The sequence below is a fragment of the Dendronephthya gigantea genome, unplaced genomic scaffold, assembly GCF_004324835.1.
Source record: "Dendronephthya gigantea isolate DGI-Jeju-01 unplaced genomic scaffold, DenGig_1.0 000186F, whole genome shotgun sequence".
Classification (NCBI taxonomy): domain Eukaryota; kingdom Metazoa; phylum Cnidaria; class Anthozoa; order Malacalcyonacea; family Nephtheidae; genus Dendronephthya; species Dendronephthya gigantea.
In genome coordinates this window covers 195,574-213,473 of record NW_021163196.1, presented here as the reverse complement: position 1 = coordinate 213,473, position 17,900 = coordinate 195,574, and the positions used below count along the sequence as shown (strand labels likewise).

Below are 17,900 nucleotides of genomic sequence, written 5' to 3'. Positions count from 1 at the left end.
GTTTCTGTGAAACTTTGCAGTATTGTGGTGAGTGGCGAAAATTCACATCAGACAGTCAGTCAGTCAGTCAGTCAGTCAGTCAGTCAGTCAGTCAGTCAGTCAGTCAGTCATAGTGTAAACTCCGGGGGGCGGATGTTTTTTGTTTGTCGTCTTTGATCCTATGTGGGTGGGTATCAGGAAGTTTGTTTGATCAAGTATATAGTTTTCTGATTTGTATATTCTTTTAGCATTTTCCAATTTAAACAAAATATGAAAGAATTACTGTGGTTATTGTAAATTTTATAACATTCGTTACGATGATATGTGTGTTGTTCCCCCGGTACACCCGATTTCATCTTGAACAGCGCATTAATGCGCATAAGGCGCGATTAATATTCAGAAGCGCAAAATACAATAAGGAGCGATGGAGCGACGAAGTGTTGTTTTGAAATATTTTAAGCGAAAAGCGAGCAAATGTTCGAGAATTTGTGAACTCACTAAACGCAGAACCAAGAAAGAATACGTCCACATCCACTATCGTATTTTAACTACACGCATAACATAATATACACGACTTATTTTGATAATGTACTTCACGAATCTAACATGTGTTGATAGCAATTGATACTGTTGTATAATCGACTATGGAGGTTAAAAATTTTTTAACCATAACAGTGCTTAATAATTACTATTTGTTATAGAGAAACAATGGAGCGAGACAGTTCTGTTTAAAATGTACAAATCTGAAGCAAATGGCGATATTACTAGCAAGTGCCGATCAGTATTATCAGGTTAAATGGTATGCTAAGGTGCTACACGACATGCACTATTACTACACGTAATAAACACTGTATTTGAACTGATCCATTGATGCGCGCATCGTGTTATAAACACACGCATCGAATATTACACTGCACGATTTATTTAGATCGTATACTTCATTGAATAGAGTGCTAGACAACACAAACTTCATGAACCATAGGATTGTTTTGTATTTTACGTATTGCAGTTAATTCACGCTAAGATGTTGACAATTAAGTGCTAATATTATTTAGTTCGTTTTCTTACAGCACAACTTCATAGAGCTATATTTATTTAGTGCTTCGTATTTATTTAGGTAGGCTATAGTGCGATTGCGCGCGTATGGCTATGTAAATAGACGGATCGGTTTTGAATATATACAGGCGTCCAATCAGTCCAAAAGAAGGGCAAAGTAACTATTACATTAATTACGTTAGACCATGTTTCATCTGCGCGACCACATTTTAAAAGTCCCGTACGCCTATGCACAAACCAATTTTACTGTCATAAAAAATGCTTCAAATGAAAACTGTGGATCCACACAGTAGGCATTCAAGGCTAATTATATTGTTATGGTTGATATCCATATATAATATCGCGACTATAGTAATGTAATTTGAGTATGTTTGGTTATATTTTCGTGCTGTCAGGACAAGTGATCGATTCACGCATCGCTTATGTAAATCATGCAAGGTTTATTTACTTTAAGGTTTATACAGTATAGTGCAATTTGAAAGTATCTTGTGGGATTCTTCTCAGAAATATTTTATTATAAAATTTTTCCATCATTTATTTAATACTCCAGTTCAGGCGAGAACGGGTTGTTTGTTTGAGCTATATTCCTCAAAAGCACAACTCGCAAAATAATGATGTACGTAAAAATTGAGCTAGACGCACACCTTGCCGTAGCTTTTGTTTTCTTGATAAAAGATGAAATATATTGATAATATAATACGCATCACAATAATATTTTACCTCGGAAGTTGAAACATGAGGCGTCAATTCACAAGTAAACTGCAGTGTAATATTAGTAAAAATAAACGTAATATATAAGTAGAAATACCCCTTGTGTGCGAAAATTGGGATTTTTAGGACTCTCGACCTGATACTTTCGACTCTCGACTTTATACTCTCGACTTTATACTCTCGACTTTATACTCTCGACTCTCGAGTTTATACTCTCGACTCTCGACAATTACCTAGACTCACGAAAAAGCGTTTTATTATACTTAAAACGGATAATATCCAGGTGATCTGAAATGGCGGGAAAGGACTAGGACTAGTTGTCATATAAAAATCCATTTCTCGGTTGAAACAACTTAAAATCTCGTGAAATATACTCTATTTAGGTTCCAAATTTATATCAGAGCTATAGTTCTTATAACTAAACATAATCACAAAATTTCGAATGGTTCCATCAAGAATAACAAAACATATAATCGATTAAACACTGCAAGATGGATTTCTATTTTCACAAACTTTCTGAGCGCTGATTGGCTGAAATATGAGCGCGAGATCACCTGGATAACCGCGCATTTTTGCACAATCACAAGTATAACAGCATTTGCATTATAGCTAAAACTTTGCACTATCCTTGGATCCCTAGTTTATTATTGCGACAAAAGCCTGTATTTTTACGTTATGATATATGAATTTAGGACCCCTCCACACGATGCCAGAGAAATTCGAAAACGCAAAAAAAAATTCTGTTGTTAAAACCTACTTGGTGAGTACGCGTCGTGTTTTCCATCCGCGTGTCAGAGTGACGAATACATGCAAACGGAAGAAAACCAAATTAGGCCCAACTTTCAATTCAAAGGAAACTTTGGTAAGAGGAATAAAATCTAATAACAAATTAACACCGTTACAAAAACTCAAAATACACAACTTAGAAAAAAATTTAAAATCAAACTATACCTGGCCATACCACCTCAAAATATCAATAAACGAAATCACTTATAAAGATCCGATGCTAATGTATCCACTTCCAATACCACCACATCTGAACAAATACCTTCCCAAGAAACCCTAGAATATAAAAATAGTATACAAACAGACATATCATTATTAGAAAAAAGACTTGAGACAAAATTAAGAACGAAGTAATCCGGAATATAGTTTTGAAAAAATTCAAGATATCAGGGAAACTCTACGCACCTTGATCCCACGACCCACATCCCACCTATAACGACGTTACAGATGCCCTCAACAACAACATGTACAAGGAAGACCAAATTTCAACCATTTCCTCTTAGATTATGTCCATCAAACGTTTTATATGCTAAGGAGTACCTCGACGATTCCAGGTTCTCTAATTTTTTACAATCTGACATAGAGCAACCTATCAGAATATAGTTGTCACACAAACGGATAAAACATCGGTTGGACTCTTCTGCCATCTTGGTATAGAAACGAATATGCCAGACACCTGAAAGATTCAGTGTAAATACAGTATATACAAAAGATTTTGAATTGAATGTACACATCGCAGAATGCAACCCAATATTTGGAGAATTAAAAACGCGGTTCAGCGAAAAACCTCCCCTCTCTTACCGGAAGACGTATAATCACACTCTTGGTCCACTTCAGATATCTCAAAACGGTTACGCTTACATTTGGATAGCATCATTTTGAAATTTAAAGATCTTTTTGCTTCCATGCAAGCAAATTCATTTTCCTCTTATTTACAACTATTTATTTAGAGCTTGTTAAAATCCTGTGTCAACATGCTATTTACAATATCAATAACTATAAATATTTATTAATATCCTTTTATTTTTCTTCTCTCTACACTAACATATATTTTCTAGATACTGCATGTAAATTCCATTATTAATTGTTGTAAATTGCTCAAATTATCTACTTTCTATAGAGATTTCTTACTTAACATCAGCCAATTTTTGAAAAATAGAAACTTTTTTCTGTAGGAGATCACATGCATAAACAAATTTATGGCATCGCAATTGGTATAGTTACCATGCGCTGTCGATCAATGAAACGCAATGTTAGTGCTTTCACTAGTACTATCGATAAACTTTGGTTGACCCCGTGTATTAAACATGAAATAATAGCCAGACAAAAAGGCTTTAAGGCCCTCACCCACTCATCGCAAAAACTTACTCGCAAGCTCGCTGCAATTAGTTTCGTCCAATCACAATGCTTGTCAGTCTATTTTAATTAGATGCAAGAACTCGCAGCGATCTTGCGAGTTGATTTTACGATGAGTGGAAAAGAGGCCTTACATCAGGAAACAAATTAAGGCATAAAGTATTATGCGATAAAGTTTCTTCACTTATATCCAACGCTAAGAAAAACATACTATCAATTGAAAGCAGAAAATACACGAGAAATTAATCCGGCAAAGTGGCACAAAACTATTAACGAATTTGCTGGCATTAACGAATGCAATTAATTCTCAGCATGCAGACATGGATAACTTACTTAACAAAAGTTCAACATACTTCTTTATATGACTTTAACATGCTGATACAAACTAAACTGATGTCCTGTTGTACTTGAGTGTCTTTGAAAATTATAACTTGCAGGACTGGGCTGAAGGCTTACAATAAAGCTTTATTAAGCCTTTGCAGACTGCCATACGAAATGAAATTCCAAAGTTGGGGGAAGTTAAATACCTGCTCAATAACACCACGCCCGCACAACCTTCGACTGGTCAAATCAAGGCAGTTCTTAAGCACCGAACCCCTAGCTACTGGTTCGGACGATATTCCAGCATGGTTACTGAGACGTTACAGCGCAGACCTTGCTCCTGTTATCCATAACATTATCTGCCGCAGCATCTCTCAGTCTCAATACCCGACCTTATAAAGTTATATAAACATGCTTTAGTCATCCCTGGTGATTATTCCTTACCTTTCGGATGATATAGAGAATGACTTCCGGCAATTTCTGTACTACCGCAAATGGCAAAAATCCTAGAAACCATTCAACTCAAATAATTTTTAATACTTATATAGCCCTATTTACAGTGATAGATCAATAGCGAAACTGAATAAATGGGACCTTATATATAAGATTAAAGATAATCAACACGCACTTACACATGGTAGATCGACAGTATCTGCATTAGCGAGTATTACCTCGACAAAACTTGTACCACAAAATTAAAATATAACGCTATGGGAGAGTGGGGATCTATGTTTTATTTATCGATTTTCGTAAAGCGTTTGATATGGTGGATCATGGTCTGCTTTTTAGGAAACACGCGGAATTGAATGTACTAAAGCCTTTTTGACTATGGACGAGGAGTTTTCTGGAAGGAAGGAGCGAGCAAGTAAACATTGGAGAGAGGCTATCATCTTCTCGGCCTTGTCCCTCCGGAGTCCCCCAGGGTTCTGTTATCTCACCAACACTGTTTAATGTCCATGGTAAGTTGGTAACGATCTCGAAGATTGTCTCCCAAAACACCTGCAGATTGCACTCAGGATGAACCAATATCATATTGCTTTATAATTTATACTAGCAACATGCAAACGGTGCTTGATTTAATGCGTGCACATTCAGAAATTAGATGGAACTTAACGCAAGAAAGACGCATAAATATCTTGAGGCGCTTTAGGTAGTATTATTCACTTTACTTGTTTATTCAATCTATTTTACTAATTGTAAATACATAGCAAATGTAGACTAAAGTTGGATATCATCAATAAATTATTATATACCAGATGATTCCTTATAAACATACATTGAGTATCCATGTTTGTAAACTAACACAAACTTTTCCTTTCAGAAAAAAATGATGTCAAGGATTTTCGATGATATCACATGAAATATAGACGCCTTCACAGCTTTGGCCATATCTTCAACATTCCCAAGCTTTTCCCTCACGGCAAAACTATAATAGTTCTGCAGTGCATCCAACACAGTCATACTTTTCTAGTGGTTAGGCGAACTTTGCCACACAATTTTTAGAGCAAACTTTACTGACCAGGAAGGTAGGAGGGTGTGTATGATGTCACAACTTAGACATGCTTACAGCTTCTGTTAGCTTTGACGTACAGAATGTATAGACCTTGAACAAAAATATTAGCACAGATGCTTCAAAAGCTTTGAAGATAAAATCATTTGGAGCAGGATGTCTAAGCTGTATTAACGAAGTTCTTCATTGAGGTCGAATAAGATGGTATGCATTCACGAGAGTCGTTGTCAACGTCAGGATTCATCGGTATAAGTGTTGCTTATAGTATAATACTAGAAATACATGCATGCAGCAACCCCTCGCTATTTCAAACCAAGTACACAATTTCCTGAGTTAACCTGACCTAAACTTATATTATGAAATGACACAAAACTCAAATCAGTCTTAAAGTTTCCATCATTCAATACAAAAATATAATAAATCACAAAGCTAGTGTAAACATTGCCCGTTCAATTTTGCTGCATTATACCATGCCAGCAATTAAGTAACGGTTTAAAATCGAAGTTTCAAACGATTAAAACAGTACAAAATCTTCACAGACAAAGAAAAAACTTCAAATGTAATTTTATTCTGTAATTGCAGTCAACGCCGGCGGCTAAAAGTTTCAGTATACTTTATAAATATAGTGTGTATTTTTGATACCAAAATTCAAATTACACTTTCAAAAACACTTTTTGAAGTTAAAGCAAAGGTGTAATAGCCCTTCACAGGTTTATGCGTTTGCAGAAAAAGCTGAAAATTTAACAAATAAACGGCATACAAAACTGAAAAGTATACAAATGCGGCTCATTCTTACCGCGAAACAAGTACGAGATAAACAAAGTAAACACGTACCCTTTGTCTTTGAAAACATTTATAAGCTTGCAGATTATGAATTATTCCTCTTACACGGCTTTGTTTTGACTGTATTCACGTTCATCTTTGCTATCTGTCATGCTTCATATATCTTGTTTCTTCTCGTTTTACTTTCTTTGCACAAAGTTTATGAAACGCTTTTACAAAAATTTTACGAAATGACAGTTAAATTGCTGACGTTCTCATTGAAATACAAACTTTCTGTCTTAGCCAATCAGAACGTTCGTTGATTACCAGTCTACACTCGTTCGCATTTCACGCATGCGCACAAGTACCATGACCATTGAACGTCCACGGTCCACGACATAGAATTTGAGCAACTTTGGATTCCGCTATGTTCTGTCACAATACCCGGGTGTAATAAATCTCCCAGCGGAATTAGTACCCTCGCACGGCGCTTCGCGCCGGCTCGGGGAAAATCAATTTGTTTTGTATTTGGTGATTCAACGACCATTCTGTATTTAGCAACTGCATGTGATTAATTTGGTGATTCAGCGATTCGCGATCAAAGATTCAACCTCGATCTATAACCGCAGTTCGACCTCGGTCTGACCTAATAATTGTCTTGAAATTTTGAGCAGTTCCTGCATGGCATTCCGTTCAAAAGCAAATCGCAATTAACCGATTGTATTTTTAAGTACGGATTTTCTCTTGCGATCGTCTACGGTTCGTATTGGTGCACTGCAACGGAAACGTGACCGACCAGCCGCCAAACATTTGTAGGCTGTTAATATAAGATGGCAATATTGTCAAGTTAGATTTGATAACGCGTTAAAAAATTAGTTATATAATTGCGAGAGACAATTGAAAATGAGGAAATTTGCATGTGTATAAAAAAAAATTAAACAATGAACATTTGTGATGGGTTTTTCCCTTTGTCCAATTTTAATGTTTTATTACAACTTTTCCGGATAGTGCCTTGCTTTGTTTTTGTACTTGTCAAATTTTTTAGGCAGTCATTTCCGCAACTCGCAACATGTTCAAGGATCACTTTCCTTTTTGGCGGGTATTTTTTTCCACACGTTTCCAGATTACTGGCGTAGATCATTTCAATAAACGATACATGCCGTAGTTCTTTGGCAGATGATTTCGCGTTCAGTTCGACGTTCATTTTGTCCAATTTTTATTATTTGTTAAATGCGCCCTGTTACCTCATACCTGTCGGTAGCTGATTGTCAAAGTCACTTTGAGATGGGATTTGTTTAGGCGTGATTTTGTTACTATGGAAGATCATGCATCTCAGAATCAAGCTTTGCTTCTTTCAAGTATGTTTTCGGTAGTTTACAGAACACGCGCCTTGACGCAAACCATACGGTTGATGTTGAAAACATGTTTTAGTGCTTAATAAAATACACGGAAGGCAATTGGGCACACAAAATAAAGTGGTTAAGAAAAAGCCTTCAAGTGTTTGCTCTCAACAACTTAAGTGCGTAGCATTTGAAAGCCAGCCAACTAAGAATGATAGTGCATGCTGATCCTTGCGACATAGCATGAACTGAAATCATTGAAATATATATGTATATAGATTGCATTTGCAAGGTGTTTGAAACAGAATTAACACAAGATTTATATAATTAGATGGTCAATATATTTGTGTTGGATATATATAGCGATAAGGCGTCATACTCGACTTCAACTTCGACGTCTCCACGTTTCGTCTCCTGGCGAATTTAAACAACTTAAGGCCCTCAAGTCGTAACGTCCAGTTTTGTGTATTTTAAGCTATTTTAGGTTATACCACAAGTTATTTGAAGACAATGCCACGCTGCACCTGCCAACTGGGTCATGCATTTTTTTACCTCTCTAAAATGCACAATTAACTCCCTAGTTATAACTCCGTAACTCCGGATTTCCGTAGTTTTCTATGTCTTTACTGTATATTTACAGTGGCAGAGTATAATTACGTATACTATTCAAATTTTATAATGCAAACTAGGTACATAAAACTTTGGAGATCTGAAAAAATTCTTTATTTTCAGCCTAATAAGACCGTTCATTTATTGGTAAAAGTGGAAATGGTTCGCTCTTGGGGAATAGGAATTAATTAAAGGGGTGTAATCAGTGTTATTTTGAAAAATGTTTGGAAACATTTTTTTGTTAGTTATATGTGACTGAATAAAAGATTGTTCAACATGTATACCGTCAAAATGATTGTTGATTTACATACATATTAACCACAAGGGAGGTTTGCAACAGCATCTACGCGATTGTTCATCTCGAAAAGTAACTTGATTAATGATTACCCAAACTTCGCATGTCTACGTTTTATTAAGAACATAAACTATTGGTCATATTTTTTAGGTTTTGCTATTGCGCTGAGAATTTTACATGCGAGAAGGCTAACGCGTTTCCATGGATGTTGTTGAATGAAATTTTAGTTGTACGGTATGAATTGGTTATGCAAGATACAGCAATAGTGGACAGCGATCGAATATTAATGCTCGTTGGTAATACAATTCCATAATCAAAACGAGGCTAACGGAATTTCTATATTTTTAGGGGATTATGTTTATGGCAGAAATTTTAAATGTTAAACAATCACAAGCAGACAATTTGATAAGAAAGCAGCAAAAACGGCGTGCAGAATGTCTGACTGGGATATATGCGTAGTCAACAACTGGCGACAACAATAACGACAACGCAACGCTATACAAGATTAACATATAAAGTTCATAGTACGCGTGCTGATTGGTCGAAAAGCTATTTTAAATGAATGTGAATGTTCAAATCACATATTTTTCTCGTCGCTCTTTTTAAAATTTAAAAACATACACAAAACCATTAATAGGCTAAAGAGGATTCCCTGCACAACCTATACAACAATATTTCAAACTTAGTTCTGTCATAATTATACTGTTGTTTGCGCCTACAATTTTCATTGCAGTTTGAGTGACCCTATGAGACCTTGTTTATATACTTGGGATGATTGCATGTTTGCGGAAAATAACACATTTTAGACGAAAAATCTTACAGTTTCTTATTGCTAGACTCGTTAATGTCAAAATGTTTTTATTTATTGTAGGCATGCCGCTAAAGTTTAAAAGACTCAAGTTCCTTTCACATTTTTATTCAGAGTTATGCACTGTGCGAGAAATTACTAGAAATGCGAGAAATTGCTAAGCATGCATATTCTCCGCATGCAATGCAGCATCAACTGCCTAAAACAGACAAACACTTCTGTACTTCTCTACTTCTCGAGTTAAGTGTCTTCGTCCGGAGATCGAGTTAGTATGAAAGAAATTAAGGAAGAACACATGTTTAGTATGGGGGAAAAACGCGTGACAATGGGCCAATATGAAACAAAAATTAAAACGCCTTATTGCCAGCTAAAAATAGCCCGTAATAAAGGAATTCGAGAACTGATCTGGCAAAGGCGATATATTACATTCCGTTTTCATGTAAGCAAAACCTGACCTCCAAGTCTGTGGATGTAGTGGCGTAACGTGCAAGGGTTGCTACACCACTCCTAAAGAGATATGAACCAATGTGTCCCGAATATTTTTATTGTGCCGAAAAGTGATTAGAGGTTATCGCAGAAAATTGAAGGTGTCTCGGAATCACTCTCCAGGATGATATGGAGCCCAAATAACAGTTGAAAAATCGGTAAAAGAGCATGTTTTATATTAGCCATGCAATGCCACACGGGAATGCGCTATTGCCTAGGCTCTGTTCTGCAAGCCAACTGACTCCGCAGCTACCTCATATAAATTATTCTTCCTTCTTCTCGAGCTACACTAAAAGATCTATCCTTCTTTCGCAATTCCTTCGTTTTTTCGCATTTGCAATTAAAATGATGACTTGCAGTCGAAAGGTCTTAAGATGAAAACAATCTTTGTCAATCGCGGTACCCATCTAAAGGCTGGTTTCCATTTAATCGTCACGATCGCTTCAGTCGTTACGTTCGCTAGAAAAATTTCGTAACGATCGTGATGGCTGAGATAAAAGAAGTTCTATCTCAACCATCACGATCGTTACGATCATCGTGGTCGCTGGGATCGCCAGCTAATTGATTTTCATTTAATCGCCACGGTCGAAAGTAATTTTTTTAGGGATCGTAATGACTGAAGCGATCGTGCGATTAAATGGGAACCAGCCTTATGGCCAACTTCACTTATTGACACTGCCTTATCACATAAAAATTATGTACATCGCACGTGTGCCCTATACTATCGTGTATTGTGTATCGCATACACCGCACTTGTACCCTGTCGACTATGTTGTGCATGGATACATCTTCTGTGTCGACACATTTTGATAATTAAATAATATTGGAGGTCTAAAGTTTAGTGTTATTTTACTTCGAGTTGTAATGATTATGCTGTTTTATTGAAATTCGTTCATTGAATTAGATGATTGTGTGACGGTAACAAGTAGCAGGTATAACCGTATAAGTATTTATTTTGAGTGCCTGCATGGGTTTAAGACATATAATTGATACAGTCTACACACACACACCTTTAATCTAAATTCGCTTTATTGTTCTTTGTAGATTTCTGCTGCGCCATTCTGCAGCTGTATTTTTTTAGTTTATATTGCGTGAACCGCTGTTGCGGCAGTATGAAAGCCACCTGGATTGTCACTAGTGCTAAAAATAGCATAAGGGTAGATCGACTTTGCCTCACCTCCCTTATATATGAATTTAGCGCCATGATGACTTATATGACCAGACTTAACCAAGATCTTCGCTGCAGCGTGGACCGTGGAGCGTATACAGGTAGAAGAGCCTTGCCTGCGAGGTTGGGTAATGTAGCAGTAAATACAATTTAACTAGGGTTACCTGCAAGGTAGGGATTGCTGCGAGCATTTTAGGGTCCAAGTGAATTGTTATATGAAATGTTAGTGAACTAAATCCGTTTTAACTAATAGCAATAGGCAATAGCAGGTTTAAAAAACGCAAAGTGAGCCTCTATTGAGCGTTAACTCCCTGGGGCTGTAGATGAATTAACACCTATTAGCGAGAACACTGTCAATAACCTCAATATTTAGGTCAATATATGCTATATCAATGCTGTCTTGCGAGTTGCAGCTCGTTTAATCAAAGTCTTTAGAAGCAGGTAGTTTTAAAAATATTTTAACATACGAATCACAACAGGATATTAACAATAATAGACTAATAGTAATATTAGGTCGAATTTTGCGCGCGTAGAGACATTTTCCCCGCAACAAAGAGAAAATACAGGCCCAGTAGAGCACATGTTTAACAAAATAGAACATTTTTTGGTAATATGGATATTTGTTTTTTAAATATGCTATTTGTCTTTGTTGTGTCCATGTAAATGTTTGACTTCATGTGAAGAGTAACAAAACATCACTTAATGCTTTGAACTTTGAACGCGCTCGAGAAGACGTGTAATCAGAAACCACGTGAAGATCCGGTAAAAGCACTAAATAACAAAAACATTTAGCTCATTGTAAAATAGGAATAAAAACATATGCCTATGCTTACAGTAACCCAATTTTAAATAAGTCAAACATTTCACGAATCTGAGTGATTCAGTCAGGCAATTTAGACGATCAATTGCATATTTTATCTGCGACTGTGTCATGTTATTAAACACGACTCGCAAGCGTCAAGCCGCATACTTAAAACATCATTTGATGCAAAATATGGAAATCAGCAAAAGAATACAAATGTCAATGGATAAAAAAGACTTTAAAGCATCTGTATGTAAGACTTGATTTCCTTCACAGCGCTGACAGCTCAACTGCTCAAGCAAAGCGAATTAGCAAATTGCATAGTACATCTTAATATTCTAGAATAATTTATATAGTTCGTATATATACAGCATGATTCTAGCTGTGATCGATTGTACGCTTTTAGCGTTTCATAAATATACCAGTTAATTAAAATTGTAAACAACTGTAAACGTAACATATGAACGAAAAATGAAAATATCTTACCTTGAATAGTCAAAATAGAACAGAAGCTTTAAAATTTAACAAAAATTTGAAGATCCTGTCCATCGAAATTAAAAAGCACATGGATTTGAGCGAGTTTAAAATGTGTGTTCTACGCATAAAAAACGCGCACGACCACAATTCCTTGCGCTAAATAAAATTTAGTTCAGAACCCCCTCTCTGCACAAATTAGACTGCTGCTACGCTCGCTCGCTTCAGGCTCGCTCGCTCCGCAGCAAAAATCGATATGGTGCCTATTTTGTTTCCTACGTATGCCAACTTACAAGGGCCCAAATCATTTTATGGACCAAAAACTCGCCCTACGGGCTCGGTCTCCCACTGATTATTTCTCGTTCTCACAAACTCCACGCGTGTTTCCATAACTGTATAGAAACACGGAAAATGTTTTCTATTTCTTAAGTGTTATTGTATTAATTTTGGAGTTGTAATGATTATTATGCTGTTTTAATTGAAATCCCTTGTTTCAATTAGATGACTGTTTTATGGTTGGATTTGTGTTCATCAGGTTGTAATCCCCGAGCCGGTGCGAAGCACCGGGCGAGGGTACTAATTCCGCCCGGAGATTTTAATTACGCCCGGGAATGCAAATGCGAAATGAATGTTGTCCGCCATTATGTCAAGGACGTTGGGCGTTTTTGTAAGTTATGCGCATGCGTAAGTTTAAGACGAGTTAAAACTGGTAACTAACAAACGTTTGGAGTCGTGCGATTGGCTCAATTAAAATTTTGGTTCGCGTCAGCATAACTGATATTTTGAATTATAAAACTTTTTTAAAAATATTTTCATTTGGATGGTATTGAAAATATACGGAGAAATTCAATCGTAAAATTCATTAAAATGTAAAGTAAATGATGCTTTCGGATTGAAAAACTTAGATTCAAATAGATGGTAAAAAATCTACGATTTTAAAGCATTTTTGGAGTGTTTTTGAACAGGTAAATGGGTGGATTTTGTATTTTAAAGCATGCAAGTATTTCGTAAGTTTAACTTGTAGATTTATCAACAAATGTACGGCACCTCTTTGAATTTATTCGTCCGTTTTGTTAAAATTATTTTGATTGGGAAAGCATTTATTTTTAACGGTGAATCTGTTTAAAAAGGAATTGAGATTTCGCTAAAAATTGTAGTATTTAAAACTATTCGTAGCAGAATTAATGAATTACGATTATAGTTGAATGTGATAGCTCGAGAGTCGACTTTCTAATTGTACTTGATATAGAATTTTACTCATACGACTTCGACCATTCAGCAGAAACGAGTATTATAGAATTTCACTAATCGAAATATAGGTTTATTACTTCAGGCGAGGGGATTTTGCATGCATGTATTTATAGTAATTAATTAACATCTCACTTGAAATACATGCATGCAGCAACCGCTCGCCATTTTAAACGACGCAAAATATTCGTGCGCTACCCAGATTTAACTTTCAATGCTATAATATTACGAAATACCTCGTGCTAATTTTTCGGAAACAAAGACAGTCGTATAGGTGAACAGAAATCACCTGTTTGCCTGCTGCATTATGTTGCAGTGTGCAAAAAGGAGCATGATTGTAATCATTAGCACTACCATACAAGTTGCCACTGGATGATGTCGGTAAATTTCTAAATGTACTGGGTGCACTGTGGGAATTAGAACTTTCTATGCATGAATCCTTACAACAATGTAAGGATTCAGGCATAGAAAGTTCTGTATTGTATTGTATTGTTTGAGCTTAAATCAATGTTTTTTTCCATAGGAGCAATATCATTGTGTGTATTTGATTGCGTACTAATTGCGTCATTTTCATTTAAGTTAGATTGATAATTGTTTTCAATGGTGGTTATATCTTGTGTCGGTGACATATTAATGAGAACAGCCTTGTTGGTAGTACTCACTGAACCATTTCGATATGTGTTAATCAGCTCAATTTCCTGCTGAAGACGCTTTATTTCTCGCTTTAAACACGTATTTCTAGATCTTTCATCTTCTAAATCTAGTTTCAACAGTTCTATTTCGTTGCTTAATTCACACACTCTCGGTGTTACTGCGTTCTCCTGCGAATTTAATGGACTTTGTATAGAGTCCACTCTACTTTTCAAAATTTCCATATCTTAAATTTAAGTTGTCTAAACTCTCATTCTCAGCAGCACAGCTAGCTTTATTCATCTTTATATCTATATATTGTTTTATTTAGCATTTTTTAGCTCGCTTACCAATTTCACCGTTAAACGTCAAGGTGTTACACTTTCCAGGATACTACGTAACTTCAAAATCAAATGCGGTAGAATCAAATTTTTTCGAGGCTTCGAGCTACCACCTGACGACCTCCATTTCCCATGGGATCGTGCACGAGGACAGAAAATATTTTCGATAAAAACTTTTAACGAATCGTAGTTACCAAACCATTTAACTCTTGTTCCATCGTAGGCAACGCTATTTGATAATATGAACTCTTTTAATTTATTAAGATCAAAGTATTCACTTGGATTATTCACCAAATTATCGGAGCTAAAATCAATACAACTGTCCGCTATGATAATTTAGTCAATCTTCCCGTCTATCAATGTTCCCGTCCGTCTATACGGACGTTATTAAATCACCCATCATGGCGGATGGACACAGTGTTCATAGCTCCGAGTTGATAAATAAAAATCTCATTGATGCCTTTGATTTCCTCAATATAAATAAGTATATAACATCGGATAATATTTCTTACGATGGTAAGCGAGTTAAATGGCAGGATAGCTACGAATCCTTACAAGATTTTGTGGCGAATGCCTTCGGTCAACAAGGAAAGTGGCGGCGGTCAGGAGGCAGTTCAAAGTGTTTTGATGCCCATAGTACAGATCTATCTAGACATGGTATCCCGGAAAGTTAAATACCTTAACTTTCAAAGGAACAGCTGGAGAAACAGCAAAAGCCTGTTTGATCGACCTATTGACGCCACCCAAAGATGTGCCGGAAAATGCTTTCAACAGTATTGTCCATCATGATAACAACTGTGTATATTTGGAAAGTATAATGTTGGAGATTGAAATTCTGAATAGCAAGGTCGACTCAATGCAGGCCCTGAGGCATGGTAACATATCCAATGGTCTGGGTCACGAATCGGTGCTTGAATATCAAAACCATAACCGTATAACGAGGGGCTTAACAGCTGCTAATGATTCAGTCATCATTGTTACTGATGACGAACAAATTAAAATGATCCAAATGCTGGTCATCTCCCTAATGCAAGTAAAAGCCACCACTGTCTTAGTCCAAATTTTGATCAACTAAATGCAAATCAACTAAATGCGAATGATTCACTAAGACAACAGGTTTATCATTACCGCGTTAAACAACACAAAGCATTCCTTCAAAAACACGATTGTGAAAGCGAATTGCGCAAGATACCTTTCCCTGCAAGACCTAGACGTCGCGGCTCTATACCTGGAATTCAAGACTCAAATCACCCCTCTATAACTGATCGACATCTAGTCAGAAAGATCCAACTAAAAGATCCAACTGCTGGTCATCTCCCAAATGCAAGTAAAAGCCACCGATGTCTTAGTCCAAATCTAGATAATCTGAATGCAAATCAACAAAATGCAAATGACTCACTAAGTCAACAGGTTCATCATTACCGCGCTAAACAACACAAAGCATTCCATCAAAAGCAAGACTGTGAAAGCGAATTGCGCAAGAAGCCTTTCTTTGTAAGACCCAGGCATTGCGGCTCTATACCTGGAATTCCAGACTCAAATCACCCCTCTATAACTGATCGACATCTAGTTAGAAATCGTGATCAAAATTTCTTATTAAAAGCGTCCAGGAAGGTTGAAATGGGTGAAATATATCTTTACTGAGGATCTGATCAAAATTTCGTAGGCAAAACCCTTGTAGTGATTCAGTCATGCAGGATCATTCATAATGATTCTGTTTTTAGTGGCCTGAGCATTTTGTTGGATGCCGGACGTGTAATATGAAATGCAGAATTATACTTCAAACCATCTTATTTATAAGTTTTCTTCGTTTCTTCATCAAATGAAGTTCGTAACCTAAAGGTACTTGAATAAAAATTCCAAAATCCTGCAATACCCGCGAACATCGTCTGCTCTAATATGCGATTATCACATGCTCAACTCCTGCTGAACCTAGCTGCTTTTTCTGGAACTTCCCAATTTCATCAAACCGCCTAAATCGATTCGTTGTCTTCAAGCAGTTTGAATAAGAGTGCTTATGCCACCGTTCCTTCTCATCGTTAATGACCAAAGCTGCTAAAACCTTGCACGATTGTTAAATATACAAACTTCCATCAACACGATCTTATGGAATAGAATGCAATAAGTTCATGAAATTTAATTTTATGAATAGCTCGGTTATTTATGCCCGCATGCATACCTACAACCTGCTCGTGTTTTCGTCTTGAAAATAATTGAAACAAAAAATGCTCTGAATGCAAAAACTTGGTGTTATTACGGTTCCTATGTATAGTCTTTAGTTTATTATAAACCAATACTGGATATTTTTGTTTGCTGAGTACCTGCTGGTATACACGAATAAGTTTCAAAAGAGGAGAATCTATATTATTTTTACCAAGAGTGTGGTTTACCCAAATAATTTCCAATATTCAATCTGTATTTGTCTGATTCATAAGCAACACTAAACGTCCCATATTTAGCGTAAGCCTCGGTGCCATTGAAATCCATCAAATCAACTCTTAGAACATTTTGACAAGATTTGGACAAACGATGTATTTTATCAAGGCCCAGCCAGAACTCCCCGTTAAGATCACCGAAGCCTGCTTTGTAGTCTGACCATCCAAGGAAGAAATTTTGACTTCCATCTTGTCTTCTTTGAAACACGGTCCAGCCTCCTCTGTCTCTGTTCATAATACAATAGACTTGAAACGATCCCAGGCCATCAGGATTGATCATATAAACACCATTATGCCTCATTCCGCATTTATAATAATGGGCGCAACTGGCTGCATGAGTTCGAACACAGACGTCTAGAGAAGCATAAATTGGCACTCTATGAACCCGGTGTAATGATTTAAGACGCACATATCCCATTTAATGATCAATTTACGGCACCTTTAGCTTCCAAATTCGGAGTCAGGTCATCCAAGTGAGCCGTAAGTTTTGCAAAGGCGGAGTTAAGCAAGTTTAAGCTATAAACGACAAAATGACAATGGCCATGTTACACGTGCAATTTTTCTTGCAACTTGCAATGCAATCCTATTTTCAAGAGATGTATATTAGTGCAAAGAATTCAAAATGTATGTGTAGGAAATGTACATGGGGTGTAATAAACATAAAGGTTTCGTAGTTGCCAAATTTACATTTATCAAAAGTAGAATTGCATTGCAAGTTGCAAGAAAAATTGCACCATGTAACATGGCCTTAAATCTTATCATAATAATATAATTACGAACTTA

The 17,900-nt window shown here is 36.4% G+C and overlaps 1 protein-coding gene across 1 annotated transcript; it reads right to left on the bottom strand.

The window, feature by feature from the left end:
- Positions 1–17,052: 17,052 nt before the first annotated feature.
- On the bottom strand, positions 17,053–17,418 carry LOC114538501 (fibroleukin-like). The gene has a single exon (XM_028559678.1). It carries the CDS (start codon positions 17,416–17,418, stop codon positions 17,053–17,055), a length of 366 nt encoding a protein of 121 aa, XP_028415479.1.
- Positions 17,419–17,900: the final 482 nt, after the last annotated feature.